Below are 16,176 nucleotides of genomic sequence, written 5' to 3' on the forward strand. Positions count from 1 at the left end.
TTTACCCCAGGATTCCCAATGAATTTTACCAGAATAGCAACAGCATAATACTATTCTGATGTCCAATTGGCAACGCTGTCAGGAATCCTGTACATTCTGACACGACTTGGTGCCACTCCTGATATAAAACTCAAATTCTAAGCAGAACAGTGCAGTTCTTTTCTTCCAGTTCTCGTACAAGCTCCGCCTCTCAACATCGCGCCTCTTGGAACGTGCAAAGGTAGCACCTGTTGCATCAAGTCGTGTCCACGTTCATCACCGGTATCTTCATTTTTTTATCATCATCCAAAGTACGGTCCAACCGCGGTGGAACATCGAACATGTCGGACCACAAATCATCTACATTTCCGATATCACTAGACGCCGCTGTTCTCCACATTGTCTTTGCTTTTGTGAAACATCAGTTCGACAGTTGGCTTTTGCCATAAATCCAAGAAATGGGTTATATGTATGTGTGTGGGAAGGAATCAAAACCTGTTACTCTTATTCTTAAAATAATTTATTTCGAATCATTTCTTACAATGTAGAAACACAGAAATTAAAATATAAAAAAATCATAAAAATAAGGTTTGGTTTTTATTCAATTTATCATTATGTTTTATTCAAAGTACCTCTTTAACACTTGATCGCACCCAATGGTGCATAGGGCACTCTATCATTCACAAGCAGTGTTATCTAAACGGTTGAATACATGAAGGGAAGGTGATCAACCCTGCGCTGCAGGTACCAGTCCAGGGTGACATTAAACAAATTTTTGAGTGAAACATCACTTACATTTGTTTTGTCCCCCCTGGGTATCGAATCCGGGACCTCCAGCGCGGTATCTTTACTTTACTCGTTCAGTTTCACGGCACTTTACTCATCAAATAGGACAATTACTGGTTACTTAAAATTATACATAATAATAAAACTAAATAGCTTTTTTTTCAAACCCTTATCCGCACCCGATGGTGCATAGGGCACTGCATCATGTAAACGCAGTCGTGATCGTTAACACAAGAAGGAAAGGTGGCACAGCCCCCCGCTTCAGGTACCAGTCCTGGATAATGAGTAAAGTAACGGTTATAACGAGCGAATTCAGTCGGTCCCATCTTCCTCATTATAACCGAGTTAGAATTTACTTATAGGAGAAAGAAAGGAGTATGTCTAGGGCACGCGGGGTCGCATACCCATCCAACCAGCTCACACCGCTAACGTGCATGTAGAGATTACGCTAGTGCCAGCGCTGCGTGGATGTGATGTCGGGGGAGGCCTACCGGCGCCCCCGGCCGCGGCCGCCGCCCCGGCTGGCCCCGCGCGGCCCCCCGCGCCCGCCGCGCCCGCGGCCGCGCACGCCGCGCGGGCCCGCCCCCCGGGACATGTCCTTCTTGCGGGACTTGCCCTTGGGGTTCACGTCCAGCAGCAGCACCTCCAGCAGCAGGCTGTCCGGCAGGATGTAGTACCTGCAAGTATTTATTTATTTAAACTTCTTGTTCTATTAAAATTAAACACTTGAAAATACCACTTTAACCTTTTAAACGCGTTAACTTTGTTCCTAAGAGACGCCCGTACGCGGCGGTATTTCACCGTTTTTTAAATGATTACTTTTATCATGTATTTAGTTAAGAAACGATTTATTTTCCTAAACAAAAACGTTCAATGGGATTCATTGTGCCTTTTTGGTACTCTATAATACACGTGTGTCACATTATTCTTGAAATATATCGTAATATAAACAAATTAGATCGTAACATAAGTAAATCAAAGCACGCATCGTGTGTCACTCTTACCCACTGGCGATGCGTATCGTCGAGAGTGAGACAGATATAGGGCATGATTATGGCGCGGACTAATTACCGACCGCAAGAAAAATCAGAGATCTGTTGTTTTATTTATCCTTGTGATGTTACAAATTATTAGTCAGATATTTCAACAGATGTCATAAGGCCGAGGATTGACGTATTATTTTATCCAAAGTTCCACACCATGAAAAAATCCCTCCAAGTTGAACTGAGGTTCGAAACTTGGAGCAAAGTGAAAACACAAACGCTTATGTCAGCCGCGTATGGGGCATGTCTTGTAAAAACACAAACGGTTATGCGAGCCGCGTGGATCCGGTTAATGAGTTTTATTTATATATACACGACTAGTTTCGAAAACGACAGATGTTTTCATCTTCTGGTACAAATTAAAACCAGAAGATGAAAACATCTGTCGTTTTCAAAATATAAATAAAATCGTCGTATAAATAAATAAAACTCATTAAAGTGGTATATTCAAGTGTTTAATTTTAATAAAATAATCGTGTCATTCCACGTTAATGATATTCCATGTCAACAATAAATAATAAACTTCTTGTACTAAAAAAAAAATTTTATGTGAAAATAATCCAGAGAACAATAATCAAAGTCATTTTGAAGGAAAAAAAAGATATCCAACAAAATTTGAATAGTCATTCAAACCCTTAACCGCACTCGATGGTGCATAGGGCACTGCATCATATAATCCCAGTGTTATCTTGATCGTTGACACAAAGATAGTCTGCCTTCCGCTTCAGGTACCAATCCAGGGTAATATTGAATAAATATTGGGGCGTTCGTGCACTACACGGAATTTTACCATCCGGCAAGTCAGTTAGCATATAAAACGGATGATTGGCTTGGATTGGCTTGTGATTTTGTCCATCTTTCTTCGGAGTGGTGCTCTTGATCGGTGCGTAAATTCGATTACGCTAAACTGTCATAGTTGCTTTCATTTTTCAAAACTGGACTGCCGGACGGTTAAATTCCGTACGGTGCACAAACGCCCTTAGAGTGAAAAAATCAAATATATTTATTTGATCCCCCCCGGGAATCGAAACCGGGACCTTCAGTACAATAGCTGAGCATGGTGGCCATTACACTACAGAGGCAGGCATACACATATTTCATGACATAAAATTTTATATTCTACTAAGCAATAAGGTCAGTAATAAAGTAAATACAAGTAAGTAAAATGTTCGGGGAGAAGAGAAAAATTAGCAAATGTGACTGTGTCCAATGTCGCGGCGGAGAGCAGCTTGCTGGGCAGCTCGTCGTTGGATGGGCGATTACAGATGGCGCGGGGGTGCTCCTAGCCCTCCTGCGGCCCCAGTAGCCTCCAACGTCAGGTCCTCCGCGACAGCGAGGCGACGGTGAGTTAAATTACTATTATTTAGACATCTGAAATGTCTAAATAATGATAAAAAATAATTTAGATCATATGAGATGTCTAAATAATAATAACTTACATTTTTCCAGATTTGCTAAACACATTTTAAATAACGAAAAGGACAACGGCATGCACATGTGAGTGACTTCCATATTCTACTTACTACTAACGGTATATACACGGTTGTACCAAACATAAAAATGACTCGACTGCAATCAGTGTTAAACGCAGCAGCGAGACTAATTTTTGGAATTTCTAAATTCAGTCACATCACCCCACTACTTCACAAACTCCACTGGCTACGCTTTCCCGAAAGGGTTGAGTATAAACTCTGCCTACTCATGTATAAATCAATACACAATATGGCTCCAGAGTATCTTAAGGAGCTGTGTATTCCAGATGAATTGGTTGATAGACGTCTCACGCTTCCATCGGCTACAACATCTGCAATGGGCAAAGTGATCTTACCAGCTTGCAACCAACGCACTAAATTTGGCGAGCGTGCCTTTGCTGTTGCAGGACCGACGGCGTGGAATGCTCTTCCACCAATGGTTAGAAATAGTAAGAGTGAAATGATCTTTAGAAAAAGACTAAAAACACATTTGTTTGCTAAATCATTTCCACCATAATATTTTCCCCAATTCATTCACAGTGAAGCGCCCTTGAGGTATTATTTTACGAAAATGGCGCTATATAAGTTATCCAAAATCATTATTATTATTATTACTACTACCATCATGCCGTTTCTCCGTAGGGCCAGGCAGAGAGGACGGAACACCACTGATATACACTCCTCGCCTCCTTCACATCCATACAAGCCATCAATTACACAGACATTTTACACCACCAGATTTTGTCTTTTTTGGCCATCTTCATTCTGTTCTCCCAAACACATTCGCCAAATACACTTTCTTAGTCATACTCTCGTTATCCATTCGCTCCACATGTCCATACCGCCTTAAAGAACTCTTCCTAACCGTTCAATTATCCCTTGTTCAGCCCTACATTTCTTTCTTATATCCTTGTTTTAAGTCTATCATACAATGATCTTTCACACATTCGTCTAAGGGAGCGCAATAATTTGAAATATTCATATCGGTCAACCGTCCGGTTACTGTTAATGTGCGACTCTCATCACAAAAGCAACTGCGGAAAAACACTAATACATCTGTAAAGAACAACCTATTTTCCGAATATCCCTGTTGTAATGCTAGGCGTTATTTTAATCTGATGTACTTCTAATATTTACCTTTAATAATTTATAATAACAGCTCCATAGAGAAATTTATCGGAAAATTCCACCGCTTAGGGTGAAGATACAAATTCAACTAACAATCCTGTCAGATAGGTGGATTCGCGCGCATACCCGATTGGCATTTCAGTCAGATTAAGCTAATTTAATCAAAGTATCGACCGATTATTTTTTTATTAAATTTAAATTGTTGTACCTGATATTATTTCCGCGGATGCTCAGCGTGTCCAGCTGCACGGGGTCTTTATTCTTCAGCGTCATTTTCACCGCTTTCAAGTGCGTATTCATGGCTACATCTACGCCGGTAATTGTGCCGTGTACTTGCGTGCCATTTTTCAGTTCTATCGTCACGGTTTCGTGACTTAATTTCATCAAAAATCGCACTAGTTTCATGATTATTCCGTTTTGAAAGATGAGCAACAAATCATTTAGGACATTTAGGTTAGGTTTCGGACAATAGCGACGAAAGAGAACGCCGGACCACAGAGCAAAGATTATATTACCACAGAAAACTAGAAATGATGTTACTTTTGAATTTTGACCATAAACAAAAACCATTTTTCACAAAGGTACGTAATGTGCCTACCGCTATGTTGAACAATATCACATTGGATATTGATCTGTTCCATGTGTCCGAAGGAGTTTTCCGAAGCGGGATTCTTCTACACCTTTAAGTCTTCTTACTTACTTTTAATTTATACGCCTTGAATATTGTTTGTTTTGTTTAAATATATTTTTTGTTGTTGAATAAATTGAAATCGAGTAAGTCTATTATAAGCATAAATGTATCGTACTTTAGCAGTGGGAGGGGAGTTATCAAATACATAATCCATAACAAAGTCTAAAAATAAAAAAAGGGAATACTTTCTTTTCATTACAAGTAAAATTTATATTTTCAAATTTGCATGTGGTATTCTTCATTCAACGTTTGCAATTAATTTACAGTATTCATAAAATAAATCATGTTTTTACATATTCTGCTTATTATTTAATTATAACGAATATTCTGCTGCTTATTTACATTTTTTTTTTAGTATGCCTCCACATTTTGGTAGGAACAGTATAAAGTCTTTGGTAGGAACGTTATAATTCAAATAAACATAATCTATGGACTAAATTCAAATCGTGGCTGTCATTGTTAAAACGCTCAATTTTTAACTTACATAAAATTGTAAGTCCACCAGTATTCAATCAAAATGACGGAAAATTACGCATCTGCAGGTATTTAGTAATATTTCATTTTAAGTAAACATAATCATAGAATTTTTAATAATTTGTGAAGATCTATCTAGTTTTCAAACTGTTTTTATCCATCACCCAGAAAAAGGTGTTTTAAGTTTTTGTTTTCATTCAGTTTATTTATTACTTTTATATAACCGTAAAATTTGATGTAAAATCAGTTTCCATCACAACTTATCTTTATATTATTTCCCATCCTTTAACCGTCAAGTTTGAACGTATTAAAATAGAGCAAAAAGGGCAGGTTTATTTTTAAATTTCTGATATTGAACAACAACATTCTCTTGCAAGGCATGAAATAACAATATTCTCCAGTTTTTATAATTTGTTTTTATTTTTATAGAATTTTTGACTGATTCTAAAACTGATCGTAGATGCACAAAGGTTTTCTATCTCGTATTTCGTTTTCAATAACAAATATTTTATTTGTATTTTTTTTATAAAAGAGAAATATCTGTGATTTTATTATTTACAAAAATACTTTAATTTCATACTATTCCTGTGAGCGTAAGCGGCTCATTATTAGAAATAGGTATCAAATTGTGGTAGAGTGGGTTCGAACCGAGAAACTCTGACTCAAGAGTCCGCAACACTAACCACGGGACCACAACCCGACACAGTTAGTTAGGCATTCTTATGTGGCTGCCAGTATACCAGTAATTATTGGGTCAGAGTTCTGGTTCCAACCCTTATGTATGGAAGCGAAGCATGGAGTTGGCAAAAAAAGGAAGAAAGCTGACTGAATGCAGTCGAAATGCGATCTCTCAGACGAATATGTGGGTAAGAGGCGAATAATGTTTACAAAGACAGAGTGGTGTGGCGTTCGATTCTCTCTACCTACCCCTGTGGAGAAACGGCGTGATGGTTAGTTAGTTAGTTAGTAGTTTGATAATCTATTTTTTTACAGATATGGAGGAAGACACCCCGGAACAGAAATGCCAAAATCTAATGCAGCACGTCGTCACGATGAGGGCTATATACCCGTCGCACATTGCAAAAATAGATAAAGAAATCACCAAGCACCGCATCTTCGGTCTCAAGAGGCGACTGAAGACGAGAGAGGAGTCCGCCGGACCCAAGAAACAGACCAGAGTGGACGGCGATCGGCTACTGCGGCTATTCAGGGAGATGGAAGAGAAAGACAGGGCGTGTAGGAAGCAGGAGATGGAGCTGGACTCTCTGATGAAGATCCAAGAGCAGCTGAAGAACGACATGATCGGGAGGATCGTGAGGGAAGGCATCGACTCCGCTGTCCTCCTGGAGAGGGCCAAGTTAAAATTAAACAAGGAATAAACAGCGAAAAAAGCACGATCAGATCAATCAGAACCTAAAATCTGGCGGTGTCAAAAGTCTGCGTAATCGGAGGGCATGAATGACTAGATGTATGGATGTGAAGGAGGCGAGGAGTGTATGTCAGGACAGAAGAGTGTGGCGTTCCATCCTCTCTGCCTATCCCTGTGGGGAAACGGCGTGATGGTGGTAGTAGTAGTAGTAGTAGTAAACAGTATTTTGAATGTGTCCAGATACTTGTACACACATCTGGATTATCTCCAATTATGAGTTATTTTTTACATTATTTATTTGACATCTCAATATAGGTGAAGAAGAATACGAAAGTCTGGGCATTTATGGGGCTTATGACCATTATAGACTGGTTTAAATGATCACTTTACACACGTGTAACATTCACCAATTTTTTTTTTTTTTTATTAAAAAAGAATAATCCGCAAAGCGTCTATTTTAGGTTCTTGTCTGCAGGCTTCTTCTACCCATGATTGACAAGCACACTACTCAAATTCTTGAAACTTCTATATACTACTACTACTAATACCATCACACCGTTTCACCGCAGGGGTAGGCAGAATGGATGGAACGCCACACTCTTCTGCCCTGATATACACTCCTCGCCTCCTTCACATCCATACATCTAGTCATACATGCCCTCCGATTACGCAGAGTTTTGACACCACCAGATTCTATAGGGTCCGCCATCTAAAGTTTTTTTTTTCAACTAGTGCTTATTTCGTGAATGGTAACACTTAGCTCATGTCTGATTTGACAGATAATTAGTTTTATCCTTCCGCTGAGCGAATATGGTTGTGTATACGCTTGAACAACGCTGGAAAATATTGCGACATTACTTTGAAAATCATGGTAATGTTGCAGAATGTGTGCGAAAATTGCGTACGGTTTTTGGAAGAAGAGAAGCACCGTCAGCTCCGTATGTTCGTTATCTTGTGAAAAAAGTGAAAGAAACTGGCATCCTCATCGATAAACCAAAGCGTGAAAAGCCAAAAACAGTGCGTACACCCGAGAATATCGATGTTGTGGCAGAAAGTGTGCGTGAAGCGCCATCAACATCAATTCACCGTCGTTCTCAACAATTGAACATTTCGGAGACATCATTGAGACGAATTTTGCATAAAGACCTTGGTATGACGCCATACAAAGTCCAATTGGTTCAGGAGTTGAAGCCAACTGACCATCCAATGCGTTTTCGCTTCGCTGAGTGGGCCTGCGATCGACTTACAGAAGATGCCGATTTTGCCAAAAAAATCATCTTTTCGGATGAAGCTCATTTTGATCTCGGCGGGTATGTAAACAAGCAAAATTGTCGTATTTGGGGCACAGAAAACCCGCACGCATACATTGAAAAGCCGGTACACCCAAAACGAGTCACTGTTTGGTGCGGATTTTGGTCCAGAGGCATAATTGGGCCATTTTTCTTTGAAAATGAGCAAGGAGTGGCCGTTACAGTCAATGGCGATCGTTATCGGGCCATGTTGAACGGATTTTTGTTCACAAAAATTGAAGAGGAGGATATTGGCAACATTTGGTTTCAACAGGACGGCGCTACGTGCCACACAGCCGAAGCTAGTTAGTTTTTTTTTTATAGCATTTTCAAAAAAAAAAAGTTATTTGGCGGACCCTTTAGTTTCTGATTGATCTGATTGTGCCAAGTCTTTTTCGGCCGTCATATATGGTTCAATTTTGAAACATGGTGCTTGAATCACTAGAATTTCACTACTGGTGAGATGAAAGGAACCTTTTATTGAGCAGAGACTCTTTAATTTATGTTTATTTCATTATTAAAAACACCAAAAAATAATAAATGACTTAAGGAAAAAAAAAGGCTATATTAAAAAAGGCTCTATGGAACGACTGGTTGTGATCGGTAGCCTGGAAGGAAAGAAAGGGAGAGGAAGATCCCCACACGATGGACCGATCAAATAGATAAGATTAAATTGGAGTGCTACATGCAGCACAGTCAAGGAATAACTGGAGAAGAGTCATTTCTTCCGCAAGGGTCACAACCCTCAGCAATAAGGAATAAGACAGAGAAGAAGAATGAGAAGAAGATTTTTTTTTAAATATGTTTTTCGTCCGCCTCTGCACGCTTGGCTACCGTTCTGGAGGTCCCGGGCTCGATTCCCAGGGGGGGTCAAAGAATATAAGTGATCTTTTCACTCTAATATGTATTCAATATTACCTACCCCTGGACTGGTACCTGAAGCGGAGGGCTGATCACCTTTCCTTCATGTGTTAAATATCAATATAACACTGCGTTTATGTGATGTAGTGCCCTATGCACCATTGGGGTACGGATAAGGGTATAAAAAAATGTTTTTATTCATAAAATTTATAATTTAATTATTACACACTAAAAACAAACTTAACATAAAACTTGTATATACAATATGATATAGTAATTACAAATTTAATACAAACTTAAAATACAACTACATTGTAAATAAGTTTTTTTTATATGTAAACAATTTAGAATAAATATATTTTTAACATTAAAAATATAATGAAAAGATAAGATTTTACTGTAAAGTATCCATTTAAATGTACCCTTGTATTTGTTTGAATGTTGACACATTGTTGTCGGGCAGTTTTTTCATCAACCCCGACCCTATTTATATTTTGGCAGTCTGCCGCCCGACCCTCAGTATACTAATCACAAGTAGCCGCAACACCCAATTCCCATCTGTACAATGTTTGCAGGCGTCTCTCGCGCTCTACCTAAAGTAAGCAAATAGAACGCTTATAAGCGTCTCCCGCTCTCTACCAACAGTATGGAAAAGGACCCTAATTATACTCTGGCAGTCTGCCGCCCGACCCTCAGTATACTAATTTAAAGTAGCCGCAATACCCAATTCCCATCTGTACAATGTTTGCAGGCGTCTCTCGCGCTCTAAAGTAAGCAAATAGAACGCTCGCAAGCGTCTCCCGCTCTCTACCAACAGTATGGAAAAGACGCTTTTAAGCGCTTCTTACAAACAATGTGTTATAACATAAGACAGGGGTCAAATCGCTAAATACAAGGTAAGTTGGGCAATGTATATATCCATCATGCCGCTTCCCCTAAGAGAGGATAGAATGCCACCCTGCTCTTCCACATTCATGCGTCTCCATTCATACATACCCGGTCAATATTCCGTCTCCTGACCTGTCTACTCCCAAGTATTTAATAGCAAGTTTCATGCCAAGTTTTCATTATTCAAATTATTTTTTGACATCTCAATATAGATGAAGAAGAATATGGAAGTCTGGGCATTTACGGGGCTTACGACAGTCATAGGCTGGTTTAAGTGATCACTTTACACATGTAACATTCACCAATTATACCCATGATTGACAATCACACTACTCAAATTCTAGGAAGTTCTACAATATGATCCAATTTCAAAACATTGTACTTGAGTCACTAGAATTTGACTAGAGACATCTATTGGTGAGATGAAAGAAGCTTTTTATTGAGCAGAAACTTCATTTGTATGTGAGGTCCATTTCATTATTTCGAGATAAACACCCCTCGATACCATTTCTTGCGTGGTGAATTTGGCGGAAGTCAATATTTAGCGGTTTTAGTAATACAAATCAGTTGTGGAGAGTTTTCCGGGATGTGGCCGAGGTCTTTACCGATTATTTTCAGCACTTCAGCGCGTCGTTAGGGTGGGGACTGACTCCACATTTCGTCGTAATGTCGTTCGCTGCGAGTATCCGACTTCGGCTGGAGCACTCGGAACGCTGTACAGACTATATGAATGCTCGCATCGTAACAAGTTACGTGCTCGCACCCTAAAGGTGGGGACTGACCAAATGTGGAGGTCAGTCCCCACCTTTAGGGTGCGGGGTGTCGGATGCGGAGTCAGGATGGCGAGGAGGGGTGTCCGCCGATGAGTCGCTGTTCCCTGTCCAGCTCCTGGAGGCGTGCCGAGTGGCGGCAGTTGGCTCTGTTCAGGACGCCCTGAGAACGCGCCTGAAAACAAGTCATTTTTCAAATACTTTTATGAATTAAATGTTAAATCAAACACAGATTTTTTCACCAATTCTACCCATTATTGACAACCACACTACTCAAATTCTCGATTTTTATTAAGTATTTGGACACACTCAAAATGTTATCATATTTTATTTATTGTTTCGGGCATTCACTTTATGGTAAGCATGATGAGATTGTAAATTAAAACACTTGTTTTTTTCCACGAGTTAAATTTCATTTATTTATTGATTTGGCGTTTAATTTGTAGAACTCCATTTTAATTTATGTATTAATTTTTAAATCAAACACAGATTTTTTGAGTCTAGTAAGTTGTATTTTATTGTTTAAAAAAACATAAAAATCAATTTTGTGACAATTGTTTCGCCTAGTTATGGCATTTTCAAATCAAATGTTTGAAAATGACATAACTGCATAGCTAATGACACAGCAAACATTGAAAATGCTAAATGATAGATGTTAAGAAGCACGCTGCCCGCCACAAGCAAGTTAAGTATACCGTATAAATTATAAAATTAAAAAAATGAGTACCCTTAGTTTGCTAGATCTCTCGTGCAAGGATGTCATCTGCTTCTTGATGGACACGAGCCTCTCCCTGCAGTGGGACACATCAGCAAACTGGAGACAAAGGTTTTTTCTGTTTGAACTTCAGTATAATTAGCTTAATATAATGGAAAAAGCCTGAGATGATCGACATCAAAATCAACATTTACAAAACTTTTGTGCGACCCATCGCCGTAGTCACAAAAAAATGCGCTCAGAGTGTCAGAAATGAAGACTCTAAGAAGCATATCTGACAAGAGTCTACGAGACAGAATAAGGAACACCAGGCTAAGGGAAATATGCGAGATGGAAGATGTCGTTAGGTGGGGAAGGCAACGAAGGAGACAATGGTATGCGCATGTGAGGAGAATGGCACCATCCAGACTCCCCCACATTGCACTGTACGGACAACTCCCGGGCAGACCACCAAAGAGATAGATCGACATCGCAGGAGGCTAATCCCTCTTAAAAACACGTCACAAGGCCTTAAACAAGGAGAAATAATAAATGAGTTTCAGTTCCTTGGATCGAAAATTAGCGATGAAGGAACCTGCAAAGGAGAGATCAGACGTCGTACCGCCATCGCCAAAAGTGCCATGTCTAAGCTAGGCAAAATCTTGAGAGACCGGGGTGTGAGTAACAACACCAAGATAAAGCTTGTCAGGAGTTTGGTCCACTCCGTTTGTCTCTATGCCGCTGAAACATGGACCATAAAAGCAGCAGAAAGGAGAAAAATTTACGCTTTCGAAAGGTGGCGCATGCTCCGAATTCCATAGACAGCTAGACGCACCAACGAGTCTTGATTCTGGCCAATGTCTGTACACGCCGTCGTGTAGACAGAATCCGTATTCTCCAGTTCTTTGGACATGTTGTGCGTGGCAATGATAGCCTGGAATGACTGGATGTGATCAGTAGCCTCGTGGGGAAGAGAGGGAGAGGAAGATCCCCACACGATGGACCGATGGAGTTAAGGTGGTTGGAGCTACGTGCAGCGCAGTCAAGGGATAGCTGGAGAAGAGTCATTGCTTCCACAAGGGTCACAACCCTCCGTAATGAGGAATAAGACGGAGAAGAAATAGATTTCCTCACAATGCGACTGCAGAGTCGTTTAATGAAATAAAAGTTGTCTACAAGTAATTAAAGTGGCAACTCCTATATGGAATCCTGATCCACTTACCATGTTTTTGACTATATCACTGTTCTGTGTCGTTTGCAGCTTCAAATTCTGACACTCCATCGACTCTATCAGGGATTTTTGTTTGATCCTACAAAATAAAGAGAAAAATAATATAATTTTTTTTTTTTTTTTTTTTTTATTAGATTAAAACCAATATTTTTAGCTTTTCCACTTTTTTATTTGACCAGCGACCGGGTTTCGTCGTTACCGACATCATCAGACCAGTCTGATGATGTCGGTAACGACGAAACCCGGTCGCTGGTCAAATAAAAAAGTGGAAAAGCTAAAAATATTGGTTTTAATCTAATAATAAATTAAAAATGCAATTCCATCACGAAGTGTCAGTGGATAATATAAATCTATTAAAAATAATATCGATTACAAAAGTGTATAATGTGTGCGAGGAAAACGATTTGCTGATAAAAATGAAGTATGATAGGTGTTCAACCCAGCCGGGTCTAACAGGGGGATTGAAATCCCCCATTTATGAATTTAAATTCCATAACTTTAGTATTACAAGAGCTACTTTTTACATATCGCTCACTCCTTTCAACGTCATATATATAATAATTAAAGAAAACACTTTGTTTTTTACCACTTGAGTTTTTATTAAAGACTACATGTTTCAGAAGTTAAACTTTCATCATTCAGGTCTGTATAATAACTGTTATTATACAGACCTGAATGATGGAAGTTTAACTTCTGAAACATGTAGTCTTTAATAAAAACTCAAGTGGTAAAAAACAAAGTGTTTTCTTTAATTATTGTAACATGTCTTACCACAAAGTTAATGCCGAAACAATAAATATCATATATATAAAATTGTCAATTTTCAGTTGTTCATGTTTTCGGAATGCCCAGAAAACGTACTTTATCCCAGAAAAAGCGACATATTTTTAACTTAATATTTACCCGCTACAGGGGTGTTGTTTTTTGCATTTTAAAGAAAAGGTATTGCTTAATTATATTAAATATTTTTCAAATGGAGAAAAAACATTCAGGTGATACCTAAAAAGATCTGTTACACAGTAAAAAGTTCAATAAGTGGCTTGATGTTTATTTTTAATACATTTTATTATATTTTTAAACTTTAAAAACGATCTGAAAAATAAAGTTTTTTGATATATGACGTTGTTGAAAGGAGTGAGCGATATATTTTTTTTAATCTTGAAAATAATATCAAGGAATGTTTTCCTTTTTTATTTTCTTAATTTCAAATTGTTAATTGTTTCAAAATACAGTGGAACTTCTCATAATGAGCATAATTCGTTCCAAAATCTCACTTGTTAAGTGAAATATTTTTTGTTTTGACTGTCGCGGAAGTTCCAGAACAAGTGAACGTTGTGAAAAAGGCACTAAAAAACTAACTAACAATCACGCCGCTTCCGCGCAGGGGTAGGCAGAGAGAATAGAACGCACACCACTCTATCCTTGCAAACATTCTTCACCTCTTCCACGTTCATGCATCACCTCAAACATACCCGCCGATTGTTTCGACTCCTAACCTGACATACAAGTATTTGGCATACTTGATCGTGCCATGTTTTTCTCGGTCTTCCTCTGCTCCTTTTTCCAATTACATTCGCCTCATAAATTTGTTTTACCGTTCTTTCCTCACTCATTCATTCTACATGTCCAAACCATCTCAACACACCTTTCTTAATTTTATCGATAATGCTTGTCTCAGCTTTGCATTCCTTCCTTATATAACTATTCAAACATCTATCAAACATCGTTTTGTCGCACATTCTTATATAGATATCGCATTTCTACTGCATTCAGTCTACTTTCATCTACACTTTTCAGTACTTGATAACTCACACGAAATATCGCTCGTTAAGGGAGCAACTTTTACTAATTTTTTTTCGCTTATGCGAATTGCTCTGAAAAACAAAGTTATTTTCATTGGAAAGTCTACATCAAAAATATTCTTACGTAAGTTCCTTCAGGCTTGTCGAAACTCGTTCCAAAGGTCCTTGATAAATTCCTAGCAGTCCGTCGGACAAATTCTTTACACTGTCATCACATACGAACATTTCAGGACTGCAAAAAAAGTATTTGCAATTCAATGTTTTGAAAAATATATTTTTTTTTTTACTATTTTTTAGATATTAGTCTGATTGTAATTAAATTTACTATGATTTGAATCGTTTGGGTGTGAATTTCCAAACAAATCAAATTAACAAAGTTAGTGCGAGCACGTGAGTTGTACGTATATAAATTGATATATATAATCCCTGGCCACACAAGATTCGAATATGCGTATGGCAATATAGAAATAAGCATTACCTAGTAGAATCCATGTTGTTTTAGTATTAACAATTGGTTAGTTGGTTATTTATCTGACACGTCAAAACGTAGTACCATATTTATAACCGCTGGAAAACATTTTACTTGTATTCAGCGAACAAAATATTTTTCATCCCAGATGAGAATGACAGGTCACGAAAAACAAAAGACCGATTACGATTTTCTGCGATTTTCTATGCATAATATTTCCGGTTGAAAAAATATTGCCAGATCAAAAAATGTAATCCAGTAGGTAAGGAGAAAGAGGCCGTGGTTTTCATTTACCAAGTAAAAACCTCCATGGACTATAATGGTTTATGAATGAAATTATTCAATGAATTAGGAAAAAAAAGTTGTTGGAAAATTCATAATAAAAACAAGCGACACAGATTCTTTAAAGTATTTTTTCCTATCAAACACTGAATTTTAACTCTAGGATTAATATTACAAGATAAATATTGAAGGTGTTCAAACAGAGATGAAGAAAATATTTTGTTGTATTAATTGGTTTTACAAAAAAAAGTGAATAGCTTTATTTAAAATTATTTTGTTCCAAAATTGTGACCTTTATGAAACCCTCTCAACACCGGTCGCCCCCGCATAAAGGCAATGTTTACATTCCAAAAGGATGACCTCTAAATGGAGGTTTTATTGTAAATGGATCTGCTCTAAGTCAAAACGACGAGGATGCAAGAAATAATTGTAAAGCATATGCACGGTTTCCAAATATGATTTCCCAGATTGAGTTTTTGAATACAGATATCCAAATGAAACAAAGAAAACTATCCAAACCGTAAATATCCTTTACTTTCGGGACCAAATCGGGACCCTGAATCAGGAAATCTTCTGCTTTCACCCTTCTAATGTGTTTTAGCTGATGAGGAGTTAATGTTTTTTTACATTTAATTTTATATCATTGATATTTCTATTAGTGGGTGAGTTTTTTTTACATGTTTATAACGACTTTACAAACCGAAACAATTAATATAAAGATAATTACACATTACTTTATTTACAAGTTTGTCAGAGGAGGTTAATAAAGTAAAGATATTAGTTGGAAACGGAATGTAAATGCTAGAAAGATGTGAAAGAAAGCTCGGGTGGCCGTCATTTAATGGGCACCTTAAGAACATGTGATTCAGGTCCTCCTCTTCAAGACGACATTCACACATGGCAGCATTCTGAACATATATTATAAACAAGTGATAACCGCAACAGCAC

At 38.1% G+C, this 16,176-nt stretch overlaps 3 protein-coding genes across 5 annotated transcripts; 1 reads left to right on the forward strand and 2 right to left on the reverse strand.

Annotated features, from left to right (window-relative positions):
* Positions 1-481: 481 nt before the first annotated feature.
* SmD1 (small ribonucleoprotein particle protein SmD1) lies at positions 482-4,920 on the reverse strand. The gene is made up of 2 exons (XM_088260477.1): positions 4,617-4,920; positions 482-1,442 (listed from the first exon to the last, which is right to left on the reverse strand). The coding sequence occupies exons 1-2, from the start codon at positions 4,811-4,813 to the stop codon at positions 1,253-1,255; spliced, it is 387 nt and encodes a 128-aa protein (XP_088116603.1). The 5' UTR covers positions 4,814-4,920; the 3' UTR covers positions 482-1,252.
* Positions 1,482-7,362, forward strand: LOC148309216 (uncharacterized). 2 transcript variants are annotated; one of them, XM_088260474.1, is made up of 2 exons: positions 1,482-3,305; positions 6,567-7,362. In XM_088260474.1, the coding sequence occupies exon 2, from the start codon at positions 6,569-6,571 to the stop codon at positions 6,950-6,952; it is 384 nt and encodes a 127-aa protein (XP_088116600.1). In that variant the 5' UTR covers positions 1,482-3,305; positions 6,567-6,568; the 3' UTR covers positions 6,953-7,362. The 2 variants fall into 2 exon arrangements, with proteins under 2 accessions (XP_088116600.1, XP_088116599.1); XM_088260473.1 differs by lacking the exon at positions 1,482-3,305 and adding an exon at positions 5,538-5,641.
* A 137-nt stretch (positions 7,363-7,499) lies between these two features.
* Positions 7,500-15,140, reverse strand: Pldn (biogenesis of lysosomal organelles complex 1 subunit pallidin). Of its 2 annotated transcripts, none has more exons than XM_088260476.1 (5): positions 15,031-15,140; positions 14,602-14,709; positions 12,667-12,754; positions 11,478-11,564; positions 7,500-10,925 (listed from the first exon to the last, which is right to left on the reverse strand). In XM_088260476.1, the coding sequence occupies exons 2-5, from the start codon at positions 14,700-14,702 to the stop codon at positions 10,815-10,817; spliced, it is 387 nt and encodes a 128-aa protein (XP_088116602.1). In that variant the 5' UTR covers positions 14,703-14,709; positions 15,031-15,140; the 3' UTR covers positions 7,500-10,814. The 2 variants fall into 2 exon arrangements, with proteins under 2 accessions (XP_088116602.1, XP_088116601.1); XM_088260475.1 differs by having other exon boundaries at positions 14,956-15,131.
* Between the last annotated feature and the right edge of the window lie 1,036 nt (positions 15,141-16,176).

The sequence above is a fragment of the Brachycentrus maculatus genome, unplaced genomic scaffold (assembly GCF_059751285.1).
Source record: "Brachycentrus maculatus isolate JH-2025_06_01 unplaced genomic scaffold, ASM5975128v1 h1tg000136l, whole genome shotgun sequence".
Taxonomy (NCBI): Eukaryota; Metazoa; Arthropoda; class Insecta; order Trichoptera; family Brachycentridae; genus Brachycentrus; species Brachycentrus maculatus.